General features: G+C 39.4%; 1 protein-coding gene and 1 long non-coding RNA gene across 7 annotated transcripts; one reads left to right on the forward strand and one right to left on the reverse strand.

Moving 5' to 3' along the window:
- The first annotated feature begins 14,853 nt into the window (after positions 1-14,853).
- On the forward strand, positions 14,854-16,964 carry LOC121776396. Of its 3 annotated transcripts, none has more exons than XR_006045284.1 (3): positions 15,077-15,366; positions 16,398-16,577; positions 16,718-16,964. It is a non-coding gene; the product is annotated as an uncharacterized LOC121776396 (long non-coding RNA). The 3 variants fall into 3 exon arrangements; XR_006045283.1 differs by having other exon boundaries at positions 15,079-15,799; XR_006045282.1 differs by lacking the exon at positions 16,398-16,577 and having other exon boundaries at positions 14,854-15,366.
- A 188-nt stretch (positions 16,965-17,152) lies between these two features.
- On the reverse strand, positions 17,153-19,687 carry LOC121776395. 4 transcript variants are annotated; one of them, XM_042173571.1, is made up of 11 exons: positions 19,627-19,687; positions 19,058-19,313; positions 18,919-18,993; positions 18,780-18,838; positions 18,554-18,689; positions 18,377-18,473; positions 18,130-18,295; positions 17,967-18,056; positions 17,743-17,897; positions 17,568-17,669; positions 17,153-17,502 (listed from the first exon to the last, which is right to left on the reverse strand). In XM_042173571.1, the coding sequence occupies exons 2-11, from the start codon at positions 19,308-19,310 to the stop codon at positions 17,373-17,375; spliced, it is 1,263 nt and encodes a 420-aa protein (XP_042029505.1). In that variant the 5' UTR covers positions 19,311-19,313; positions 19,627-19,687; the 3' UTR covers positions 17,153-17,372. The 4 variants fall into 4 exon arrangements, with proteins under 4 accessions (XP_042029505.1, XP_042029504.1, XP_042029506.1 ...); XM_042173570.1 differs by having other exon boundaries at positions 19,565-19,663; XM_042173572.1 differs by lacking the exon at positions 19,627-19,687 and adding an exon at positions 19,471-19,611 and having other exon boundaries at positions 17,603-17,669.
- Positions 19,688-23,870: the final 4,183 nt, after the last annotated feature.

Below are 23,870 nucleotides of genomic sequence, written 5' to 3' on the forward strand. Positions count from 1 at the left end.
TATCTAAACAAACTGATCCAGCGGCTGAGAGCTTGTACTTGAAGAACCATGAGAAGATAGGGTTCAAGAAGAAGTCTCAGAAGAAGCAAGATAAAGAGAAAATTGAAGGGGGAAAAAGACTAGAAGCTGTCACTATTCCAAGAAAGCTGGCCATTTGAAGAAAGCTTGTTTTGCTTGGAAAAGAAAGCAAGAGCAAGAGAAGGAAGGCTGGTAATGTTGAGACTGCTGACTTAGCTCAGGAAGTGGAGGCTCATGAGGCCTTGAATATACACTCGGGAGCTGTTATTGAAGAATCTTGGATTATGGATTTTGGTTGCACTTTCCACATTTGTGCTAGGGTTTGGTGCCCCTTGCACAGCGGAAGTCATGCATAAACATATAAATCATGCATAAAGGTCTATTTGACTGATTATGTGATTAATTGATTCACATGTTAAACACAAAATTGCATACATGAACGCAAATAATTCATGTAGAAGGAATTAAAATCCTAATTCATGAATTCCTACGGTTTAGAATTACCGATCTGATTCTCCAAAGAATCGTCGATTGCTTGAGCCTTCTCCATGTGATGTTCTTCGTACTCAACCATGAACATTTGGGTGGGCAAAGCTCGAAAGAATCGAAAAGGGCTTGATTAGAAAGAAGATAGATTTTCAGTTCTGCAGAGAACTGAAAAAATCGTTCACTCCAGAGAGAGGAACGAAATTTTAGAGTTAATTATTAATTAATATCCTTTCTAATCTCCTTTTATATAGAGTTATGATGGGCCAGATTAAGGATCCATGGAGGTTGGACTTGGACCAAACCTGTTGGACTTTTACCAATTAAATTGAGCCCCAATTTAATACAAGTCCAACATAATATTATTATCATCTACTATAGTATAATAATATTGACTGCCCATCTAATCTCAAATTACGAGTAATCCGGGCTTTACCTCTTTAATTTATTATTTGTCGTGTTTACGATATAAATATCCATTAATTAATTTAAGTCTGCTATTTGACTTTAATTAATTAATATCTTTTTCCAAGAGTTGTCTAGTTCAAAATCTTTTTTTATTATTCTGGAATAAATTCCAACTTGCCGGGTTTCTGAATAATAAAACCTTTTTCGAACACCTATTGAGGATATTATCAAACTGCACTCACCCAGCACACGATTCATTAAAATAACAATACTAGCACCTCTAGACATAGATCACCACTACCCAAGATACCAGGATTCTTGGATTGCGAAAAATCAACACCATTTGATAAATCAAAGTAGTGCATAATCAATATCGTATGCTCAATGTTATGTCAACAATGATTAAGAAATAACAATCACCGAAACCTCGTCTTTTAGTAAATAGCAAGAAAGGCTTATCTCAACCGTTAGCAATGCTATACCACACCAGTGTCGTTTATTTCCTAAGGTAAGGAAACATGCGGACTAACACTCCAACCTTTCATGATAGGTAGCCAAAGCCTATCTAGGTTGTGAAATTCTATTTCTCTTCTATAAAGGACCGACTGCGTCACCTTATGTGAAAGTCATTCACGACCAGTCTACTATGTAGAAGAATTAGACTTGTTTGCTTCTTATACATTTAAATATTTGAGAAATATCTTATAAATGCATAAGCAAACACGAATGCGATAAAAGAACTTCCTCTTGCTTTTGGTTAAAATTGGATTGCAGAGTTTATTGCATACAAGCAATTTTATCCGTGCAACATGCTAGAAATATGTTTTTCAGTATACCAATCCTTACAATTTGTTCTCACAGATCTTGGTTCTAGAGTTTAGCAAGCTGTCATGGTGCATCAAAGAGCTTAAAGAAGTGTGAATCTTGTATTTTAGGAAAGGTAAAGAAGCTGTCATTTGCAAGTGGAAAGCACAGCTCAAGGGTTTAGGGGCCTGCTCACAGTGACTTGTAGGGGCCTGCTCATACTGAGTCTATAGGAGGAGGTAAATATTTCATCTCCATCATTGATGATTTTTTAAGAAAAGTATGGATCTATATTTTGAAAGAAAAATCTCAAGCTTTTGAAAAATTCAAAGAATGGCATGCTAGATATGAGAATGAGAGGGGGACTGTGCTGAAAGGTCTAAGAACTGATAATGGTACGGAGTTTTTATCTGCCGAGTTTGACAATTTTTGCAAATTAAATGGGTATTAGAAGGCATAGAACAACACCAAAGAACCCATAACAGAATGGGGTGGCAGAGAGAATGAATAGGAAACTGCTTGAGAGAGTGGGGTGCGTGTTGTTCTCTTCTGGTTTGCCTAAGAAATTATGGGCTGAAGCTATGTCTACTGTTGCAACACTCATTAATAAGTGCCCCTCATCTGCAATCTGTAATAAGACCCCAGATCAGAGATGGTATGGAAGTCTAGGAGACTATTCTTTTCTGAAGATATTTGGTTGTGCTGCATATGCACAAGTGAAGAAGAATAAGTTGGAACTAAGAGCAAGAAAATGTGCGATGTTAGGATATCAGGATGGGATGAAGGGCTAGAGATTATGGAGTTTGGAAAAAGAAGGCCAGAATATTATTGTGAGCAGAGATGTGTTGTTCAATGAAGAGGAAATGACATTCAAGAACAAAGAAGCTGCTGATGGAGGCAGTGTTCCCAATCAGCAAAGTTTTGAAGTTGGCGAGGGCTTCACCAGATTAGATACCGATGAAGATACATAGATCAATGAAAACCTAGAAGAAGGTGGAGCATCTGATCACCAGCCATCTTAGAACATAAATGATCAGCAGCAAGCAACTGGAAATCAGGAAGCCAGAAGAAATCCAAGAAGAAATGCTAAACTGCCCAGCAGGTTTTCTGACTATGATACGAGTTTTTTTGCTTTATGTGTTGCTGAAGTGCAGATGTATTCATAGCCTTCAACATATAAAGAAGCTATAAGCTGCAAGGAAAGTCAGAAGTGGATCAAGGCCATGAGAGAAGAAATGGAGTCTCTGCTCAAGAATGGGACTTGGATTTTGGTGATTGATCCAGGGACTCAGAAGTTGATCAGTTGCAAATGGATTTTCAAGAAAAAGGTAGAAGTGGGAGAAGTTGAAAGCATACGGTTTAAGGCAAGATTAGTGGCTAGAGGCTTCACACAAGTAGAGGGAATAGACTACACAGAGGTGTTCTCTCCTGTGGTGAAGTCTGTTGGCCATGACTGCTTATTTTGATTGGGAGCTGGATCAACTTGATGTAAAAACCGCATTCTTACATGGAGAATTAGAGCAAACCATCTACATGGTGCAGCCTAAAGGTTTTGGGAAGCCGGGTGAGGAGCAGAAAGTTTGCTTACTGAAAAAGAGCCTGTATGGGCTCAAGCAAAGTAGTGATAAGGCTCGTTTCACACATTTTTTGGGATAAAATTCTTTGTTTTTCGGGAGACTAATGTGTAATCTTGAGCCAGGCGTGTAGAGAATCTGCCAGGTCCATAAGATTGTATGAGTGACCAGACAGACAATGGATCAAGGAGAAGTGGAGCAAATTACAACTCGCTGCCAAACTGATCAAGAAAAAATTAAGATGAAAGCAGCGAGAGCAACAAAGGAGACAAAGAGCATATTCTAAGGATCATTTTACAAGGACACAACCGACCTTTCAAAGAAGGATTGCCCTAGGGATTAGAACCGTTAGATTCTGCTTTTACATAATTCCATGTTGATCCGTTAGATTAGATCTGCAGTTTTAAGCTTTATTCTTTGTGTTTATGTGTTTTCTGAATTGTGCTCTGTTCTAATGACGTCTTAAATCCTGTTTATGCTTTGTTTCTCGTTGATCACATGAAGTAGTTATCAAACTTTTACTTTACAGCAGCTTTTGCATGGATTGTTAGTTGAGGGGATTGGTCCCCACCTTACTTTTACCTTTTGTTTATTATTTCAGGAAAGTTTATGACTTTCTCTCAGTTTAATCCAGTTGATCAGTTAGGAGTTGCAAGTGGTCAACCAGTCTTAGCATAATTTAGTTTAATGGATTAGTGAGTTTAGTTTCCTTAGTCCCCTTAGTCAAGTAGGATAAAACTTATCCCACCCAATATGCGTGGGAGCAGCCACCCTGAAGAGTCCGCAACTCATGTTTAAACCCTCATCTTTGTGGGATTCAACCCTTCCTTTTGCTAATTAATAGTATCGTGGGTTGAGGTCTTGGAAGTCCTGGTTATGGTTCGCGCGCCCAGCGGCACGTAGATTGACTTCGTAGAGTCGTCTTGATCAGCTAGAATTCTGCTACTTGTTCCGTGTGTGAGTTCTTGCATAACAGTTTAAAGCACTTCTTCTGGATCAGTCGGCGTTTATACTGGTGATCAGTCTGCGTTAATTTTATTTCATTACATAGCGTGTGCGGTCGGAATGAAGAGACGTTTCAAATGGCGCCATTGTCGGGGATGAAGGCGTTTTACAAACATTTGTAGCATAACATTTTGGTGTATAAATTGTAATACTTTTTTCTTTTTCTTTTGATTTTCAGTTGATGAGAAGAGGCTCATATTACGAGCATTAGAGACCAACAATCCTTCCACGATGAACTATGTCAAATTGGTCAGGGAGAGGAATGATAAAGCCAGTCACCACCCATTTTGGATTGTCAACCGCCCTGCTCGTTGGTCTAGAACATAGTGGTGACAAGAATAAAAAAGCACTAGGATGGACGAAGTATCACGGGTTTTGTTATGAAAATTTGGTGTAAATATTGTAGATAAACTGCCAAAGGATAGCGAGTCCAAATGGCCAAAGGAAGAAGGGGCAGAGCCAGTCACCGCCCATTCAGAGCTAACCACTGCCTTACTAGTTGCCTTGAATGCGAGCGGGGAGGAAGATCATGACACAGCCATCGAGGGTTAATCGTGGTCAATATCCGCATCTGAAGAGGAGGAAACCAACAAGGTTGACGACCAGGAAGATGATTTCGAGATAGGCTCACTGTATGCTCATATGGATGGTGAACCACCGCATGCTATCACCGATACACCAGGACAAGAGGCAGTCTACGTGAAGCCCCACCTTTTAGCCATTTTGCCTGAATTCTTGGGGAGGAGCTACGACAATAAATACGAATTCCTGCATGAATTTTGCAAAATCTGCGGGGTTTAGAAGAGGCCCACTGGATCAAGTGAGGATGACTTTAGGCTGAAAGCCCTTCCCCTTTCTCTTAAAGAGAAGACAAATACTTGGTTCTGGAGGCTGCCATCCAATTCTATCATAACATGGTCCGATTTCAAGAGGATGTTTTTGGAGGAATTCTTTCCAGTAGCTAAGACAAATGCGCTCTGGAGGGAAATCCAAGGAGTTACACAAGGGTGTGATGAGAGTTTGAGTAAGTATTGGTCAAGATACATAGGTTTGTTAGACGCATGCCTAAACCACCATATGTTGGAAGTGGAAATTTACTCGAAATTCTATGAGGGGATGAATAAGGAGAGCAAAGACCTGGTGAACTTATTTAGCGGAAGAAGTTTTGCCAAACTACGGGTTAGTGTGGCCAAGAGAATTATGGGAAGACTTCTTTACGCGAAAAGGGGCTACAACGATCCACAAGTTTTCCTGCTCTGGAAAGATATGGTGAAAGCTGCAACGGAGGGAAATGACAATCAATTGGAGAGTCGGGTTGACAAGCTTGAGAATGCACTTTTGCCGGCAATTGAGAAGAATGAACCGCAAGCTCCCCCAGTCAGGGCCAACACGGCAATTGATCAAGTGGATCATTACCCAAATACGACTGGACTTTGGAATGCAAATAGGAGCTCAAATCCTGGAAGGCAGGGAAACGTACCTTGGAGAGAACACTCGAACTACAGATGGGAAGAGGGCAATCCTGACCTACCTCATCCGAGCTGGTTAAGAAGAAACCAGCCTGATCCGTACCCACCAAATCCATATCCAAATGCCACCTATGTGCCCCCTTATCAAATTGGATACCAAAGCTACCAACACCACTCACCCCAGCATTACAAAAATTCCCCAGGTTATAATCCCAACCAGTTCAATCATTATCCTTCATACCAAAATCAACCCAGCCAGTCTTGGAATCATAACTGTGAAGACTACCTCCCAAAATGGTCAAGGCGGAACCACCAAAACTAGGCTTTCCAACCTTACCAAAGCCAACCATATCCCAGTCAGAGTCAATACCACAACTTTAACCAATTCAAACAATGCCCCCCTCGTCAAAAGGAGTCAAAACCTTGCCCACTATCGACACCCTAACACTCTGTGCGACCCTCACCATTAGCAAAACCTCGGTCGATTCCTACGTCCAAATCAGCATGTAAAATCTATGGAGGAAAAGATTGGAGAATTATTTGCCTCGCAACAAAGCTTCAGGAGTTACCTGCAATCAAACAATGAAGTTACGCTAGGAGTGCAAAATACCCACAAGGAGCACAAGGCAAGCATGGACAAAATGATCAAGCAAGTATCCCAACTAGCTGACTCCATAAGTGAGATGAATGGGAATTTAGTAAGGCTCCCATCGGTAGAGCGTGTACATTACCGAGAAGGAAAGAGGGATGACAATGGAGCAGCAAGGCAAATTATCATTAGAAAGCTGGAACGATGGCCCAAATTGATTGAGAGCAAGGATCCCTCTAACCATAGTCTGTGTCCCATGGACAAGAGAAAAATAAAGGGGACTTTCAAGAATCATAAGAAAAGAATAGTGACAACCCTTATGACGTATCAACAAAGGAACCCATGGGAAGAAGGAACAAAGGAAGAAGAGGTTATTCCAGATGCTTTTTCCTAAGGAGCAATTGTATTATGTTGTGGCACCTCCCAAACTGATCAGTTTGGCGGGAAACTCAGATCCACATGATCCAGTGGAATTTGAAGAGGAAGCTGATGAGAGGAAAGCTGAGGCTAGTGAGGAGGAACTGCAACTTCATGAACCTAAGATTCAAGGGACTACAAATTGGGCACAAAGTACTACTCTTCCCGTCCAGATAGAAACTGATGTCAGACAAGCTCAGGTCAAAAGGGATCGGCCCACACACCATTGTACCAGTCGTGATAATGAAATCGCGGAACTTCAGGGAAGTGATGTGGATTATAACTCTTCTCTAGTAAATGATCATAGGGTCAAGTTGATAGGAAACGATTCAGGGTTATGCACAGTGGGAGAAATCCCATTGCACGTACCCAGTTTGCTCATTTAGTGGGGCAGTTGATGAATATCCCAGGAGATCCACTTGATCAATCGAATATAAATATGTTGGTTATCTACAAGGTCAAGTGAATCCCCAAGGTATTTACAACTTCTGTGAATAAGTGTAAATATTGTTTTTCGTAACTCCTTTTTAAGAAAATTCGGAACAAAGTGAATTTTAAAATCTAAAAAAATATATATTTTCGAAGTTTCTAGCCGAATATGGGAGAGAATTTTAAATTAGATTAAAAATTTTCGGATCTTAGACCATCTCGACCAGATTGCTTGGGAATTTCTACTTTTCATTTTTTTACTAAGTGCTTACATAGGGTTAGTTCTTAAAAAGGGAAAGGATACATACCGTGGTGAAGGAAATGCGTTTTTACTCAAAGAGATCAAAACGGGGGGAGATTTTGAAATTCAAAATTCAAAAATTTCGCAGGAAGGCGTACGGTTGCCTACATCATTGCAACTATTTCCCTTCCCTTTTCTCCTTCTTTAATTCTTTCTTTTCATTTCCTTCTCCACAATTTCACTTCCCAAACCTTTCGATACTCTTAAATTCACGATGCCTAACTTTCTCTCTCTCAGTTTCCGGCGCAACCGAGTTCTGCTATCGTCAGATACCGACCAACATACCATGGATAAATCACTGGAGGGAAACCCTTCTCAGAGAGAGAACACACAACAATCATCCACAAGACCCAGAGTCAAGAAAATTCCATCTACTCCGCGACCAGATGTCGCGGCACCGTCAACATCACATGCAGCGGTGTCGCTGACAACCTCCACAACTCGCCCACCAGAAGCATTCGTGAACGAGTCTTATCTGCAAATTTTGGAGGACTTGAAGGGGAGATTCTGATCAGCGGGAAAAGTAAGTGAATTCCTCACCCATATGGCCGACGAACTCAATAAGGAGGAGGCCTATCCTAGCCCAATCCCTCCAGAATTTCCTCCCAAAACCGCAATCGAAGCTGAGACGCCCACTGCACAATCCCTCTTTGCACAGAGAGAAATTTCTGAAAACCTAACAACCTCTCATACCCCCTCACTCACAAGAGAACCTATTGAGGAGGACGACAACGTCCAACAGAATAAGGAGATGGATACAAGAACATATGGTGAAGAGGGTAGCTAAGCGGAAAATGCAGAGGAGGGTAACGAAGATAGTGAGGTAGAGGGTGTGGAAGAGGAGAATCTAGAAGGGAGTGAGGAGGTGGAAGAAGAAGGTCATGAAAGAAGTGACGAGGCAGGGGAGACTGAGAAGGACGTGGAGAAGAAAGCCAAGAGTGAGAGCAATTCTATTGAGAAAGCAAAGGATGTTGTGGTTTTAGAGGAAAAAAAGTCAAGTGATGATGAGAGGACCTTGAACGAGAGGGTTGTGCGGAGAAGTATGAGGACACCCAGAAGACAAGAAATGGAGGAGACCAGGGGTACGCTTGAGGAGGCCGCTTCTATAGCAAGTGAGGAGAGGCATGCTACATAGAGAAGGAGGAAGGGGAAACAATTTGCAGTCCCTAACAAGAAGAGGAAGCCGCGACAAGCCTCTTTGAGTGTGGTGATCCAGGAACCCTCCAAGGATCCTATCTAAGTACCCTATGACCAGTCTGTTAGAGTTTGTATACTAGAAATCACTTTTCAAGTGATTGAATACTGTAAAACTCTTTATTTTATTTTCCAATGGATGAAACAGATTATTTTTGTCATAATGTTGTTATATTTTACATTTAATGGATGTTTATTGCATGTTTAAATGTATAAGTAACTTAACAAAGTCTAAGTCTTTGTTTTAGTAGACCGGTTGTGGGCGTCGTCCACTTTAAGGTAACACGGTCAGTTCTGAACAAAGAAAAATAAGAATTTCACAGCCCACATAGGCCTAGACTACCTATCGTGAAAGGTTGCAACGTCAGTCCGTATATTTCTAAGCCTTACTGAAATAAGATGACATTGGTGTGGTAGAGCATTGAATTGGATCTAACAGCGAGACAAGTCTTTATGCTATCTACTGAAAGACGAGGTCTTGATAAATTATTTATTTCTTAATCAATGTACGTTAGCATTGAGCATACAGTATTGATTATGCACTACTTTGACTTACCAAATGGTGCGGATTTTTCGCAACCCAATAATCCTGGTATATTGGGTAGTGATAATTAATATCTAGCGGTGCTAGGATTGCTATTATATTGAATCGTGCGCGAGGTGAGTCTCGTTTGATAACGTCCTCAAGAGGTGCTCGAAACAAAGCTTTATTATTCGGAACCTAGCTAGTTGGAGTTTGATTACTCTATAAATAATAAATAAGCGTTTCTTGCTAAGTCCACTCTTGAAATTAATAAGATGTTAATTAATTAAGTTCATAGCAGACACTATGTAATTAATGGACGTTTCTATCTTAGGCGCGAGAAATGAACGACAAACAAATGGAAACCCGGATTACTTATAATTTCAGATTTGGATGGGCGGTGCAATGCTTTTGTAGTGGTTGCTCGTAATATTCCAATATAAACTTGTGTGGGTTCAATTTAATTAGTAAAAGACTAATTGGGGGAGACCATATCCAAAACCTTCCATAGATCCCTGACTGGGCCCAATATGTGACTTAATATAAATAGGAGAATAAAGGAGATAGAAAATACACTTAAATATACTCATAATTTTCGTCCCTCTCTCCTTCTCTGTTAGAGACGATTTTTTTCCTTAACTCTCCTCCGTGAGATAGAATTTTTGTCTTCTTTATTTAAGTCATAGTATTCTGGTGAGATCAGCCCACACTGATATCAGCATACAGTCTGGGAACCAGTCAGAAGATCTGTGGTTTAGTACTCAAGATCTTCACGTGGAAAAGGCGCTAGCTATCTTCGATTCTTTGGAGAATCCCCAAGGTAAAATGGCTAGTTCGTAGAAAGCATGTTTTAGGTTTCAATTACGCTAAAGCATGATGTAATTCAAGTTATGAGCATGATACATGAGATAATTGCGCAAATAGATTTTGTCTAAATAATCTGCTAAATAAATCAGAATTATTATGCAAGTGATTTATGTACGCTTTCGCTGCCAACCCCTTCAATTGGTATCAGAGTCAGTCTTTGGCTCTGCTTATTTGGATTTGAATTTCGCAAAATTCATGTATGCATGTGTTATTTGATTGCGAAGCATGTTCTAGGTGTTGTTATTATTTTATGCATGTTGAACTCAAGAACAATCGAATCAAAGAACTTAAATTATTCAAGCCCACGAGACATGCGCACGAAGCGGGGATGCCGAAACAGTGGGAGCAACGGGCGGCGATCACGGGGCGACGCGCAGACGAGTGAGGGCTCGTTCGTGCCCTCGACCGAGACCGCACAAGCCCTTGCGGATGCCGGAATAGATTCGACAAACAGGTAGACGCGGTGCGGCTGTTCGACCGAGAACTTGCCGAGACACCGCGAGCTACCAGCCCAAGCCCCAGGCAGAAGACCCGGCAGCAGCTTCCAGCGCTGGCCGAGAGCACCGTGCACTGGCGCGGGTGCTGGCTGGTGCAGTGGGTGCGGCTAGGGACCGAGATAGGCGAGACGTGCAGCGGATCACTGGCCGAGAGGATTCACGCCATCGTGCGTGCTCCTTGCCGAGAGCAGGCGCCGCCTGAAGTGCCGAGACGACGAGCCAGCTGAAACGAAGTTGGGCCGAGAGCAGCGGCACCCTATGCGCAGGCCGCTGGCCGAGACGTGCGTGCGGCTGGGCTCGTCGGATACCGACGACGTGTTCGTAGGAGTTTTCATCGTCGTCGATTCGTGTGAACCTCGATCGACGAGATAACGAAGAAATATTAATTTATGATTATTTAATTCTTGAAATTAAAAGAAATCATTAAAATAATATTATTTAATGGAAATAAAATAATTTGGGAAGATTTCCCTAGATTTTAGGAACATTTTGATTATTGACTTTATCTGTGGAAATAAATATATATTATTTACTCCTAGATGATATAGACAAGAATAATTAAATAGTTTCCTAATTATTATATATCTAGAATCCTAATAAGGATAGATATGTAGGAGTACATTAAATAAAATAATTATTCTCTTCCTAATCTTGAATTAGGAATTAATTTAAGTTTAATTATTCATGTCAGTCCAAGATATAAATAATTCTATTTATTTTAAATAAATCTTATAGAAGACATGAATAAGAATTGAACATTAGTAAATTAATACAACTTCCTTAAATAAGATATTAAAAGATTATAAAAGTTTTAATTTTCCAGTCAATTAAATCCCAACAGAATTTAATTAAGCCTTTTCTGCCTTAAGACTAAGGATAATTAATGAAAAACCATAACTAAAATATCTAAATAATTACGAACTATGTTTGTATATGGTCTTCATCGATTGGTCTGCAATTTGTGAAGCTAATTTCTAATATTATCGCCTCTCATTATGTGGGGACAATAATCCTACGAAATAGTAAGTTCATGAGGGTGGACTTCTCAAATATAAATAGTGTGAACTAGAATGTGGTTTCTAATATTATCGCCACAATAATCCTAAGAAATTACGAGCTTCAGGTGTTCACGCAGAATTTATGAGATAGCTTGATTTTGTTAGCACCACATGAGCATTGTAATGGGAGTGTGTTGTAGAAATAAACTTGCTTATGCAACATTAGGCGGGTCATGCCATTATGTGGTCTCTGGACTATTCATCGGTGTTGTGACTAGTAAAAATGCTAAAATTTTAATGTGTATTGACCTCTTATGGGGGGTACAAAATTTTAATTTTACAGTTGTAAGTTTTTAAATGTTTTATGGTTAACATATTCAAATTTATTACATAAGTTTTATGGTTAACCTATTCAAATTCATTACATAAGTATTGACCACTTCAAGGAACCAAAGAAAAGGAATGATTGTCCCAGGCGTGTGTCGAAGGGAAAGAGGTTGCACCTCCCATTCTTGCGAGGACTGGAGTCCGAGGATAAATTCCACTCTTATAGCAAGGCAATCGGTTTCGAGTGGCTCATAGAGCACTGTATGGTGGAGGTCCTCGTGGACCTGGCGAAGGAATTCTTCACCTTCTTCCAGTTCAAACCCACCACCGATCTTGATGCGGACTCTAAACGCTTCAGAGTATTTAATCAGGAGGTGGTAATGAACCTACGAGAGTGGTCTTTAAGCATAGGGTTGTGATAAGGCTCATTTCATGCATTTGTTATGGGGTAAATATGTGCGTTTTCGGGGAGCTAACATATTCTGAGTTCAGGTGCGTAGAATCTGTCAGGTCCAGGAAAAATATGCAAGTAGACCAGGCGGACGCAAAAGTGGCAAAATTTGAAGTGAAATACCGCATGCCGCCAAACTAACATAGAAGAATCATGAGGACAACGGCAGGAGCTTATGGGAGCAAATGAGTATATTTTGAAGATCCTTTTCGAGGGCATCATTGTCAAACCAGCAAGAAGGCGCCCTAGGGATCAGAGCCTCACCTATATAAAAGGACGAACATCCAAAAGAGAGGCAGCTCCATCCATTCTTAGCTTACCCTCCCGAAAGTTCACTTCAAAGTCTCATTTAGTTTCTACGTGCTTGGTGATGGGTGAAGTTCAGGTGCCGTGGTGGTGTTTTATTGTTTGTTTAGCTATGTCCCACCGTCCCAAGAGGGCGAAGAAACAATCATTTACTTTCCGTTTTGGATAATCTTTTGTTTTAACTCCATAGTTTTGGTTTCCGGCATTAGATCGTGTGTTTTGGAACTTATATCTATCTGATATGGAATTTTTGTTGCTGTTTCTTAGGATCTCATGGAGTTGATGTTTGGTTTTTACTATTTTGGATGCGTTTAGCAATTGTGGGTTGTTTGGAGCTTGAATCGGTGGATTCAAGTTGGTGTTGTGGATCTGAGTTGAGGAGGATGGATCTGAACATGTTGAAGTTGGGATCTGGTTGATCTGTGTTGAATCAAAGTTTGAGTTTGTGGATCTGATGTAATCTGTTCAGCATCTGCATGGTTTTGCTCGTTACTGTTTGTTTTCAATTCTGTTGGGTCGAGTAGATTAGATCTGATAGTTTCATGCTTGATTTTTATGTTTATGTCTTAATCCGTGGTTCGATCTGTTCTACGCTCTGTTTGATGCTCTGTTCCACTCTGTTTTTGTGTTGATCTCGCGAAGAAGATGAAGTTTATTGGTAGTTAGAATCAAGATCTTCACTACCATTGTTCTTTTCTGCTTTTCGCAGCTTTTCCTATTACTAGGTTAGTTAGAGAAACTGGTCCACACTTACTTTTGAACATTGTTTGGCTATTTCGGGAAAAACTCAAAATGAACATTTTGTTGCAAATGTTTTATGTTGCTAGTTTAGATTAGATCGTTCGTTTACGTTTGATACTCATGCATGCGTTCGTACAGTTTTTCGTCTGCTAGATCAGTTAGATAGAATATTCTTTCAATTTCTGCCTAGTCTAGGTGTTTTAAAACTTAAGCCCACAGAGTTGCGTGGCAGCAGCCGAAAAACCCTTTTCCAAAACATCCAAAATGCTTTTGTAACACATTCGTCCTCGTGGGAACAATCCTTGCTTCTCTATACTAGCCAATAGTATAGTGGGTTAGGGTTTTGATAGCAGTTCTGAAAGTGCACCCAACGACGCTCGAATAGGTTTAGAATCTGCTAGACCCGTTGGTTTAGTGAATTTCCCATATCTGTTTGCTTGCTTTAAATTAAGTGTGCGCACGTAGAAATATCTCCGAACAGTTCAGCTCATCAGGCTGATGAGCCAAGAAGAGGATGATGAGGGGGCGTGGGCTGAGAGGGAGATTGATCACCCGCAAGGGTACCCTCCAAAGAACACTGATGGCTTTGATCTCTTCAATTTCCGTCCCCAGCACGCAACATTCATATAGCGTCTGGCACACCGGCAATCCTCCCCCGGAGCGGGGGCTAATCCCTTACTAGTTCCGTCACCGAAAAAAAGTTAGTGGAAAGAAGGTCCACTTTATAAATTGGTTTTATAATAAAATGTGAGTGTAATGAGTTAGTAATCCACTTACCAAAAATGAAAAAAGTAAATATGGACATTATTTTGTGGACAGACCAAAATAGCAATTGTGGACATTATTTCGTGGACTTGTTTTATTAATTTTCATGATTTAAAATGCCTACATGCTTATAATGTAAAACCTCAATTGTTTATTGTTGAGCATTTGTTGTGCCTATGGCAACTCATGAAATGTAATACCCCACCCTATTAATAACGTTTGACGTTTGTCAATATGTTCATTTATCAAGTAAATGCTATATTAAAGTAAGTAGTACTTCAAACTACTATCTTTCGTTACTTTAAATCCTTTTGGGTTTTATTGATCAAGTGCCAACGTGAGAAAGTATTTATGCTCAACTAGTTTGACGTGCAAGGAAATACTACAAGTTAGTGAATAATTGTCTGAGTACAATTATAGCTCAAATAAATGTTAAATGTCCATTTACAAAATAGAGCCATTCCTCTATAAGTGGAGAATGCTCCAAGTATATCTATATTATTACAAAGACGAGTTGTACACAGTTGGTGCTCTATTATTGGAGAAACTCCAATTCTCGAAGCATGCTCCTGCGAATGAAAAGACCCGTCAGCATGTAATAATTTAGACACGGTAAATGGAACAGCGTGAATAATGTCTTGTGTGACATTTTCTTCCTGCATATATCAAAGGGACGAGGTGAAATTCTTTTTCAAACTCTTCATGATGAAATATCCCTAATATCATGCAAAAGACGTGTTCGAGTGGACTTGCTACAATAATGAATAGTGTTGAATAGCATGCATAGTGCCAAATAGTGTCATAAATAGTATGGATAGTGCCAAATAGTGAATGAGTAGTTGTGCGTGCATATCATAAACATGTTATATTTTTTCCATCATGATGAAAAATGATTTCAAATCCTATGGTTCCAGCTTCCGAAAGATTGGTCGAGGATTCACAGTAGAATCCTTTAATGCATTCACGACATGTCGGGAGAAATCTTAGTATAAAAAGAGGAGTTATTTTTCTTCACCATCACACAAAAATGTAGTTTCACAACACCTCCGACATACAATCTTTCACCAAATTACTACACACTCAAAATCTTCCAACCCACTTCAACCTTTTCTCCTTCAAGCAAACAAGAGAAGGAACCGTGAAGATAGTAAAAGGATTCCTTTTCCAATTCATCAAGTTTTGCCATTTTTCCTCTAAGTATGTTTTCACGCTAAATTCATTCTTTTTCAAGCGTATCTTTTAGCATGTAGAAAAATCATACAGAACATCGATCAAAGTAAAGCATGCTCCCTTTATTGTCAAATATGCCATATTTTTATTCCAAATTCAAGAAACCTCCTCTCCGATCATTACAAAACCGACATTGCTACTGTTGAAAACGACAGCCACTTCAGAAATTAATAATGGAAGATCTAACTGTTAAAATTAGATCTCCTTCGGTAGGAATGATGCTTTATGATTAATCCACCTTTGGTTAAATTTTTGTGATGATCGGATATTATTTGGACCTCCGAACGTGAAGGAAACCGAGACTATCTATCTCTTGTTTGGCGGAAAAGAAAGAGAAAGAGAGGGAGAGAGAGGGATATGTTGAGAGACAATGAGTAATAAGAAGATGGAAGCGTGAGCGGTTAGTGCCACTCTTTAAAGATAGTGGGCTTGGATGAATTAATTTATTGGACTACGACTACATAAATCTTGGGCTAGAATAAGATATCATGTGAGCCCATATCTTTAATTAATTGTTTGGGCTTAAGTTTCTTTCGACTAATTTAAATAAGTGAGCTTGCATGATTTGATTCAAGTAAATCCTCGGATTCACTAAATAATTAATCTCTCGATTAATTAATGTCAATAATTAAATCTCCGGATTTAATTAAAGCGATTGAGACCATGAAAGAAAGAAGAAAAATAGGATGCATATCATATGTGAATATCATCCACTTGTATTTATTTCACGGAGCTAAATAGATTATTATCTTTTATTGGACAAGGTCCATCGTAAGGAATTTAACTCCAAGTGAGTTAATATTGTTTTACCAAGTTTGGAAGCATACGAGGTGTACTTTTCTATCCTACATACAAATGTGGATAAAAATATGAAGTATATTTGAGATAATTTATTTATGCAATTGATGTTGTCTTGCCATAAATGATTTGTTTTATGAGATGTGATCCGTTTTGGTTATACCGAATGTGCTATGCCAAAATTTATAAATCGAATTCAGGTCCAGCAAGGGAGAGTCCCTACTCGGACTAGTTTACACGTGGACTGTGGGTCATCGAAAGGGTTGGCTGGTCTGGTGACCGTGGAAAGTGGCCACTTTCCCGTCACAAGATGTTTCAAATACGACGAATTACTAAAAGAACTTAGATCGCGCAATCGAACTTTTAAGTATGAGATTTTGGTAAGCTCGGGATTTTATGAAAAACCCTGAGTATTGTGATTGATGGCTTGACAATATTTTAAATGTATAATTGTATCTTTTGGCAATGTGTTCACTGAGTACCTTTGTATTCAACCCTGCATGTATTTCGAAATGTGCAGGTTGAGTTGTGATGGAGTAGAGGGTGATGATCCAAGTGGGGCTTACTCTTGTGTCTATACAGTACTCTCGGAGGTTCTGTCTTCATACGTGGAACCGCGTTTAATTGTTTCCGTTGTGCTATTTAAGCAAGTTAAATCATGCTTTCTCCTTATGACTCACAATTGATAAACAGTATTGTATGAACCTTTAACTCGAATCTTTATGATTGAGCGTATCCTATTCAAGTATTCCATTTGAGATGCTTCATGATCATATGAATTGTCCATATACCTCTTCTTAATTTCCACCCCTAATCACGGTTAACCGAGTTTTACTATTCTTAGTAAAATGCGGTCGTGACTAGAAACTTTCCTTTATCACATCCGATCATATCACTTGAGAACTGCATGTTTATGCTCGCTATTAATCGTGCCTTGTGCAGAAGGGGAGGAAGCAAAACGAAGGTTAGACGAATTAGAAAATGGAGGAGAAGATTGATGTAGTGACACCATTATCCTTGGTTTTTTTGGAATGTACTATTTGACAACTTAAATAGTCTGATGTAATAGACATTTGATTATCAGAAGGGAAAAAAATTGTAACTTGATTCCAGTGTGGTGGATCACGCTTGCATGCTTGCTTCTGCTGAAAGAAGGATGCATGCGAATATAAGCTCTACCCTTTGTGCTTGCTGAACTTGTTAAGTGGTTCTTCCTCCCAAGAGACATCGATGAGAGGAAGCAGGTATTCGTTGGGTTTGAGGGCCAAAGCAAAGTCTGGCAACGTTGGAGCTGTCTCCATTAATCTACAACATCCAAGAAACAATCAATCTTGTGCGCTATAGTATAAAGGTATGCGAGTTGAGCTTACTTTTCGTGAGAGAAGAGATCCCTGTTGATTCGCACCTTGCTCGAAGTATCCTTGGGAATCTTTTCAGTCAGAAACTTGATGGTTCCCCAAAGGGGAGGGTTCCTGAGAGATTGAATTGAGGAGAAATGTAGTCCATAGATTTAAGAAGAGGGGAATTAGTTAAGTAATCAAGTACCTAGATACAGGAACAGATAAGTTAAAAGCTTCAGCAGTTCTCTTGCTCTCTCTGAGATACTCGTCTGCTGCTTGTAGAGCAGCAACAGCCATTCCATGAGACTTCTCAGTATTTCCCTCATCAAGAATCAAGCCATGATAGTAGTAAGCAGCAGCCTACATGGATCCCAGATTATAACTTTGTTGAACATGGCTTACAATAAAAAAGCACAAGAAAAGAGATACCTTAGCTTCAATATATTTCCACTTGACGAATAGCCTATGCTTTTCTCCCCAACCATTTGCTAGTGGAAGGTTCATGATGTTATCTTGGGCCTATATACATGATACAGTAATTAATTAATGGAGTAGTAACACAAATGAAACTGGTAATGAAAAGATAAAACACCTGCTGCCAGTACTTGACCATCTCACATGCCAGTCTCCTTTTGACTGCCAATGTTGCCTTGCTATTCTCAATTGCAAGCCCAAGTTGGATGTCCACACCCTGGCCAAGTGCTTGTAGGCAAAGTGCTCGTAGAACTCCTTCAGCTAGGTCCACGGGAAGATTTCTCCTTGGAACATAAATAATTACGAGAGTGTGAGTGCGACTCCCCAACACTCGTGATGATTTTAATAGCCAACTTACAAGTTACCTCAGTTCAATCGGCAAATGTGGAAGAACATGTCTAACACCACAATCAAGATATCCTGCTGCCTTCAAGAATATATCAACAGCAGATCTTCTGTTCTCTGTTGGAAAATTGATAGAAATTTCATTTCTTCTTAATAACAATGTTAATAAGTCTGTCGGTATTCATTGAAAGACTAACCTTCTGATACCTTTGGCTGAAATCCATCGGTGGAAGTTCGTGGAAGAAGCAACAAATTGGCTTGCGATAATAATAGCGTCGCCATAAAGTGAAGAACCGATAATACTTCGTACCAAGCACTATACATTGCTGTTTCCTGGAGATATGGTAATGGATAATGAGAAGGAAATAATTAACCTTGCAAATTCTAATTATGGATGGATACAAGTAAAAGGTGCAGATGGACCTCCAATTCATCCTCTTGATTAACCCACGAAAATTGTACTTTGTGTTGCAATGGACTGCCTGCATAGCATAGTTGAACAAATTAGTAGGGTAAGAAATACTACTACAAGTTAAGAGGATTTGTCAATATGAACACTTACCATCTTTAACCAACCCCAAAAGGACTGGCAGATATTCTTCGAGCGCCTTAAGAAGATCACGTAATATGGATCTTCCTGCAAGCAACATTAACTTGAGCTAGAGAGAATGATATCAATGAAACAAGAATACGAAAAATACCATGCTGACTGGCTGTTCTTCTTCTGGTTCTTGTAATAGTTGGAGCTTCATGCCCTGCCATAACTACTATTCTGTTTCTAAGAGCTGAGAGGCGTTCGACTGAACTTTTAGTTACGCTATTTCCCAATGACTGAGCAAAGTTCACGGCTTTAGGGATGCGTAGGCCTGGAACAAACACAGAAACCTCCCCGATGTTTGCTGGTCGCCTCCTGTTCTCACCTATTTCTTTCGATGTTGATACAAAGCATCCCATTTCCTAATTACAAACCAACAAATATATGTGAAGCTTGTGCTAGTATTCTGTTAAACTTTGTATATGGAGAGGAAAGAAACATCAAAATGAAAGGAGAAGTCAAAAAAGAGAGCCTAACTCAATAAATGACTACAACAAGCAAAGCAGTTGGAAAACTCACGTGTAGAGCCAGCTGATAATGCCAAACGGTAAAATTAATGACGCCAGATAAAAATCATACATACATAGCTTAGTCAACTACTGAAATTTCATACCCAAATTGAGGTCAGAGCAGGAGAAAAGTACTGACAAGAAAAGCATGAACTCTCGTGCTTACTTTTTTTTCATTATATCTTACACCTGCATTTGCTTACAACTCTTAAACACCACGGTTCTTACTTTTTGCAATTTTTCTCATTGTCCTAATATTTTTAATTGGAAGACAAAAATATCACGCTGCTTGATGGCTTGATGCTACAAGATACTCCTACGATTTTTGGGAATAAATAAAAGAGTTAACTTCATAAATGGTTCATGGATTAATAAAAATATTAGTAGTGCGTGGTCCATAACTTAAAGTATCATTATATATAGATCGGATACTTTTTCATCTTTTTTAAAAACTTTTTTTAGAACCAAAATGCCCCTATATCCTTTAACGGTATTCTAGTCTTTATACAATTTCTCAGGTACCCTATTTATAATTATTGGCATATTTAAATTTACTTCTATTCTTTTAAAATTCTTTTCTCAAAGTGATTTAATTAATATAAACATATACTTTCTCTACTAAATCTACTTTTTAGAAATTCTTAATTCATATTTACTATGTCAATATTTTAATTTTGCGATTAAAAGTCGGACATGATAATCAATTAATCTACTTTAATTTTTAATGAGAAATTGGTAAAATAAGAGAAAAAGAAAAAAAAAATGGTAAAGTAAGAAATATAAGGAAAAAAAGTAGATAAAGTAGGGGAGATAGGGGGAAAAAGTGGATATAGTATGAAAAAGAAATTTTTTATTTTTAGAAATTAGACTATTTTTTGTTTACATCTCAAAATATCAAAATAAGACTATTCTATGTAGACGGAAGGAGTATATAAAAAAGTAATTAAATATAGTCCAAACATGCATAATCCTCGGAAGGGAAATATATCCAATAATAGCACTATATTTAAACGATATATATTAGTTTTACCCCAAAAACTATTCAAATAATGATTTAATTATATTCAAATAATAGCACTATATTTCTAATAATAATTCTAATGCAGTAATTTTTCAAAGTATAGTATTATATAATTAATTAACGTTAACTAATTATATTGTTTAATTATAGTACTATTATTAAATAATTAATTGTCTCTAAACTTCATAAATCATGTTGCTTGATATGCTTTGAGAATAATAAATAAAAGAAGTAAATTCAAATATCTAAAAAAACTTAAACATCGTAAGGCCATCCGCAATGGCGCCTATCGCACAGCCTAGCCGAGCGCCGGCGCTAGGCGGTGCGCTAGGCGGTCCATTGCAACCGCCTAGCCAATTTCGGAATAAAAAACCTCCTAGCGCTAGGCGATTTCTGGGCGCTGGGCGATCCGCTCGGCGCTATTGCAGCGTCCGGATCGCCTAGCGCATCGCCTAGCTGATTTTTAAATTTTTTTTAATTTTCGAAACACTATATATACGCGCTTTGCACGTCAATTTCATTCGCACCACTTATTTTAACGAGTACTCTCTCTATATTAATTTCTGTACAAGATCAACACCGATAAATGAGTAACGCCGGTGGTAGTAGTGGTGGTAGTGGTGGGATGCTGAGGAGTACGTTCGTATAATGAACGAAGCGCTAGAGACCTATACGAACCGTGAGATTGATCGATGGATGCAGAGGGCCTTGCAGCCGGCGGTACCTCGACCTCGCCCAGTGGTCCACCGCCGAGAAGTGATTGATCGTGATCACGTAGCTGCACATCAGCGCCTATATGAAGACTACTTCGCACAGGAGTCACGGTTCAACGCCAACCATTTCAGGCGCCGTTTTAGGATGAGCAGGGCCCTGTTTATGCGTATTGTTAACGCTTTGGAGCATTGATATCTGTATTTCCGCTTCAGGCACGATGCGGCTGGCAGACCCGGCTACACCCCTATCCAAAAGTGCACTGCGGAAATCCGGCAGTTGGCCTATGGAGGCGCGGCAGACATGTGGGACGAGTACCTCCACATCGGTGAGACGACTGCCCTTGAATGTATAAAGTATTTTTGTCTGGGCGTGATTGAAATATTCAGTGATCAGTACCTTCGAAGCCCTACCCCCGAAGACTGCCAGGATCTTTTGCGGATGCACGGGGAACAGCATGGGTTCCCGGGGATGTTAGGCAGCATAGATTGTATGCATTGGGAGTGGAAGAACTGTCCCGCTTCCTGGAAGGGGTTCTACACTACCGGCTACAAGGGAAAGAATCCCACGATGATCCTCGAGGCCGTAGCTGATTACCGACTGCGGATTTGGCATGCGTATTTTGGGATAGCCGGTTCTAACAACGATCTCAACGTCCTCAACTCGTCGCCACTTTTCAACGAGCAGTGCCAGGGTGTCGGTCCGGCCATCAGTTTTGTCGCCAACGGCAACCGGCATGATATGGGCTACTACTTGGCGGATGGGATATACCGTAGGTGGCCCGTCTTTGTGAAGACGATCCGATGCGCATCAGATGAGAGGAAGGCCTACTTTGCGGCACGGCAGGAGTCGGCGCGCAAGGACGTGGAGCGCGCATTTGGTGTGCTCCAGTCTCGATGGGCGGCAGTTATGGGTCCAACGCGTTTGTGGCATGTCGACTGCATTGCTGACATAATGTACGCATGTATTATCATGCACAACATGATTGTCGAAGATGAAGGTGTACAACTGACTAGTTGGACCAACGACGATAATGAAGCCGGTCCAAGCCACGGCGTGGCCGCCCCCAACGTACGGAGTGGGGTACCTCACGATGAAGCCGACCGCCTCCAAGCACATGCCGACATGCGCCAAACGGAGGCTCATATTCGACTCCAAAAGGATTTAATTGAAGAGTTATGGGCGCAGAGGACTGCACGACGTTAGTTTTTTTTTAATTATGTATTTTTTTTAATTAATGTACTTTTTAAATTTTAATAATATTATTGAATTTTCTCGTATCTGTGTCGTAAATTTAATTCCGTATTTTGTGTGATTGTTAATTATTTGTTTTATATAATTTTGAGTGATGTGGCTAGGCTATGGCTAGGCTATGGCTAGGTTATTTACTTGTTTTGATGACGTGGCAGGAGGATGTTTAGTGTTGATGATGTGGCAGGAGGAGTTTGTGGCTAGGCTATGGCTGGGTTATTGTTGGGCTATTCCTATTGTGGATGGCCTAACAGGCACTAATATAAACACAATCACAAATCCGGTACACAAGACATTACATATAGAGTGAACTAAAAAATGATTCCCGAACTATATATTTATCTCGCCAATAGTCTCTTAACTTTAAAATTAGAGTAAACTATAAAAAAAATGGTTCATGGATTATGGGCGAGATAAACTCATAGTCAAAGAACCATTTTTGTAGTTCACTCTTAAAAATATCTACAGTAGTCCATAAACTAAGAGTTTATTTCAAAATCGGTCTCTTTGGCATTTTTCCACCCGAAAATGCCCTTTTTGGCTGATGGGTCGTATTTCCACAATTTTTACTTTTTCAATTTAATATTATTTTAAAATTATCTTCTTCTCCCATTTGTCATCTTTCACTTTGTTTCTTTATTTCAATACGAAATGCCAAAATGATAGATTTTGAAATAAACCCTTAATTTAGGGACTACTATAGATATTTTTAAAGTTCAGAAACTATTTGGGAGATAAACCCATAATTCAGAGATCATTATGTAGTTCATGACTCACTCTTACGTATAAATTGCCTTAGGGGTATGGGGTATTTTCATCATATAAAAGTTAAAAAAAATTCTGATAAATGACCTCTTATATTGATGATATTTTTGAAGTCCATGGATCACGTATGTACACAAGTATAATTCGTAGAATTTTTATGAAGTTCATTCCAAATAAAAATATGAATTGCATAGCAATTTATTGATTTATTGTGCCGCATAGATAAATTAGAAAAGACGGTGTAATGCTGCATGGTTTTCAAAGCTGCAACCTAAAATGAAAAGTTTTGATCTTGAATTTGTGCATAGATGAGGATAGACATAAGCTCAATTACTAACAAATTCCTTTAAATTTGAATACTATGGTTGGGGTTCGCCTAAATGATTTTTATGTTAAAATGACAACACCTGTTAAAGTAATACCATACCATCATAGCTAGCCAATCATTTGTACATGTGGACGAATAATCAACTGCCATGTGACAATCATAAAAAACGCTCAGCAAATTTTCTCGGACTGCAATATCAAACACGCTAGACTGCAATTTTTTACGTTTATAATATTGCAGGATACGTGGTATCACAGTGTCACTTTAAGAGGTGTTGTCATTTTAACGCACCCCTCGCCTAAATCCCCACCCACACTGGATGCTTTTGGTTTAA

The sequence above is a fragment of the Salvia splendens genome, chromosome 18, assembly GCF_004379255.2.
Source record: "Salvia splendens isolate huo1 chromosome 18, SspV2, whole genome shotgun sequence".
Classification (NCBI taxonomy): Eukaryota; Viridiplantae; Streptophyta; class Magnoliopsida; order Lamiales; family Lamiaceae; genus Salvia; species Salvia splendens.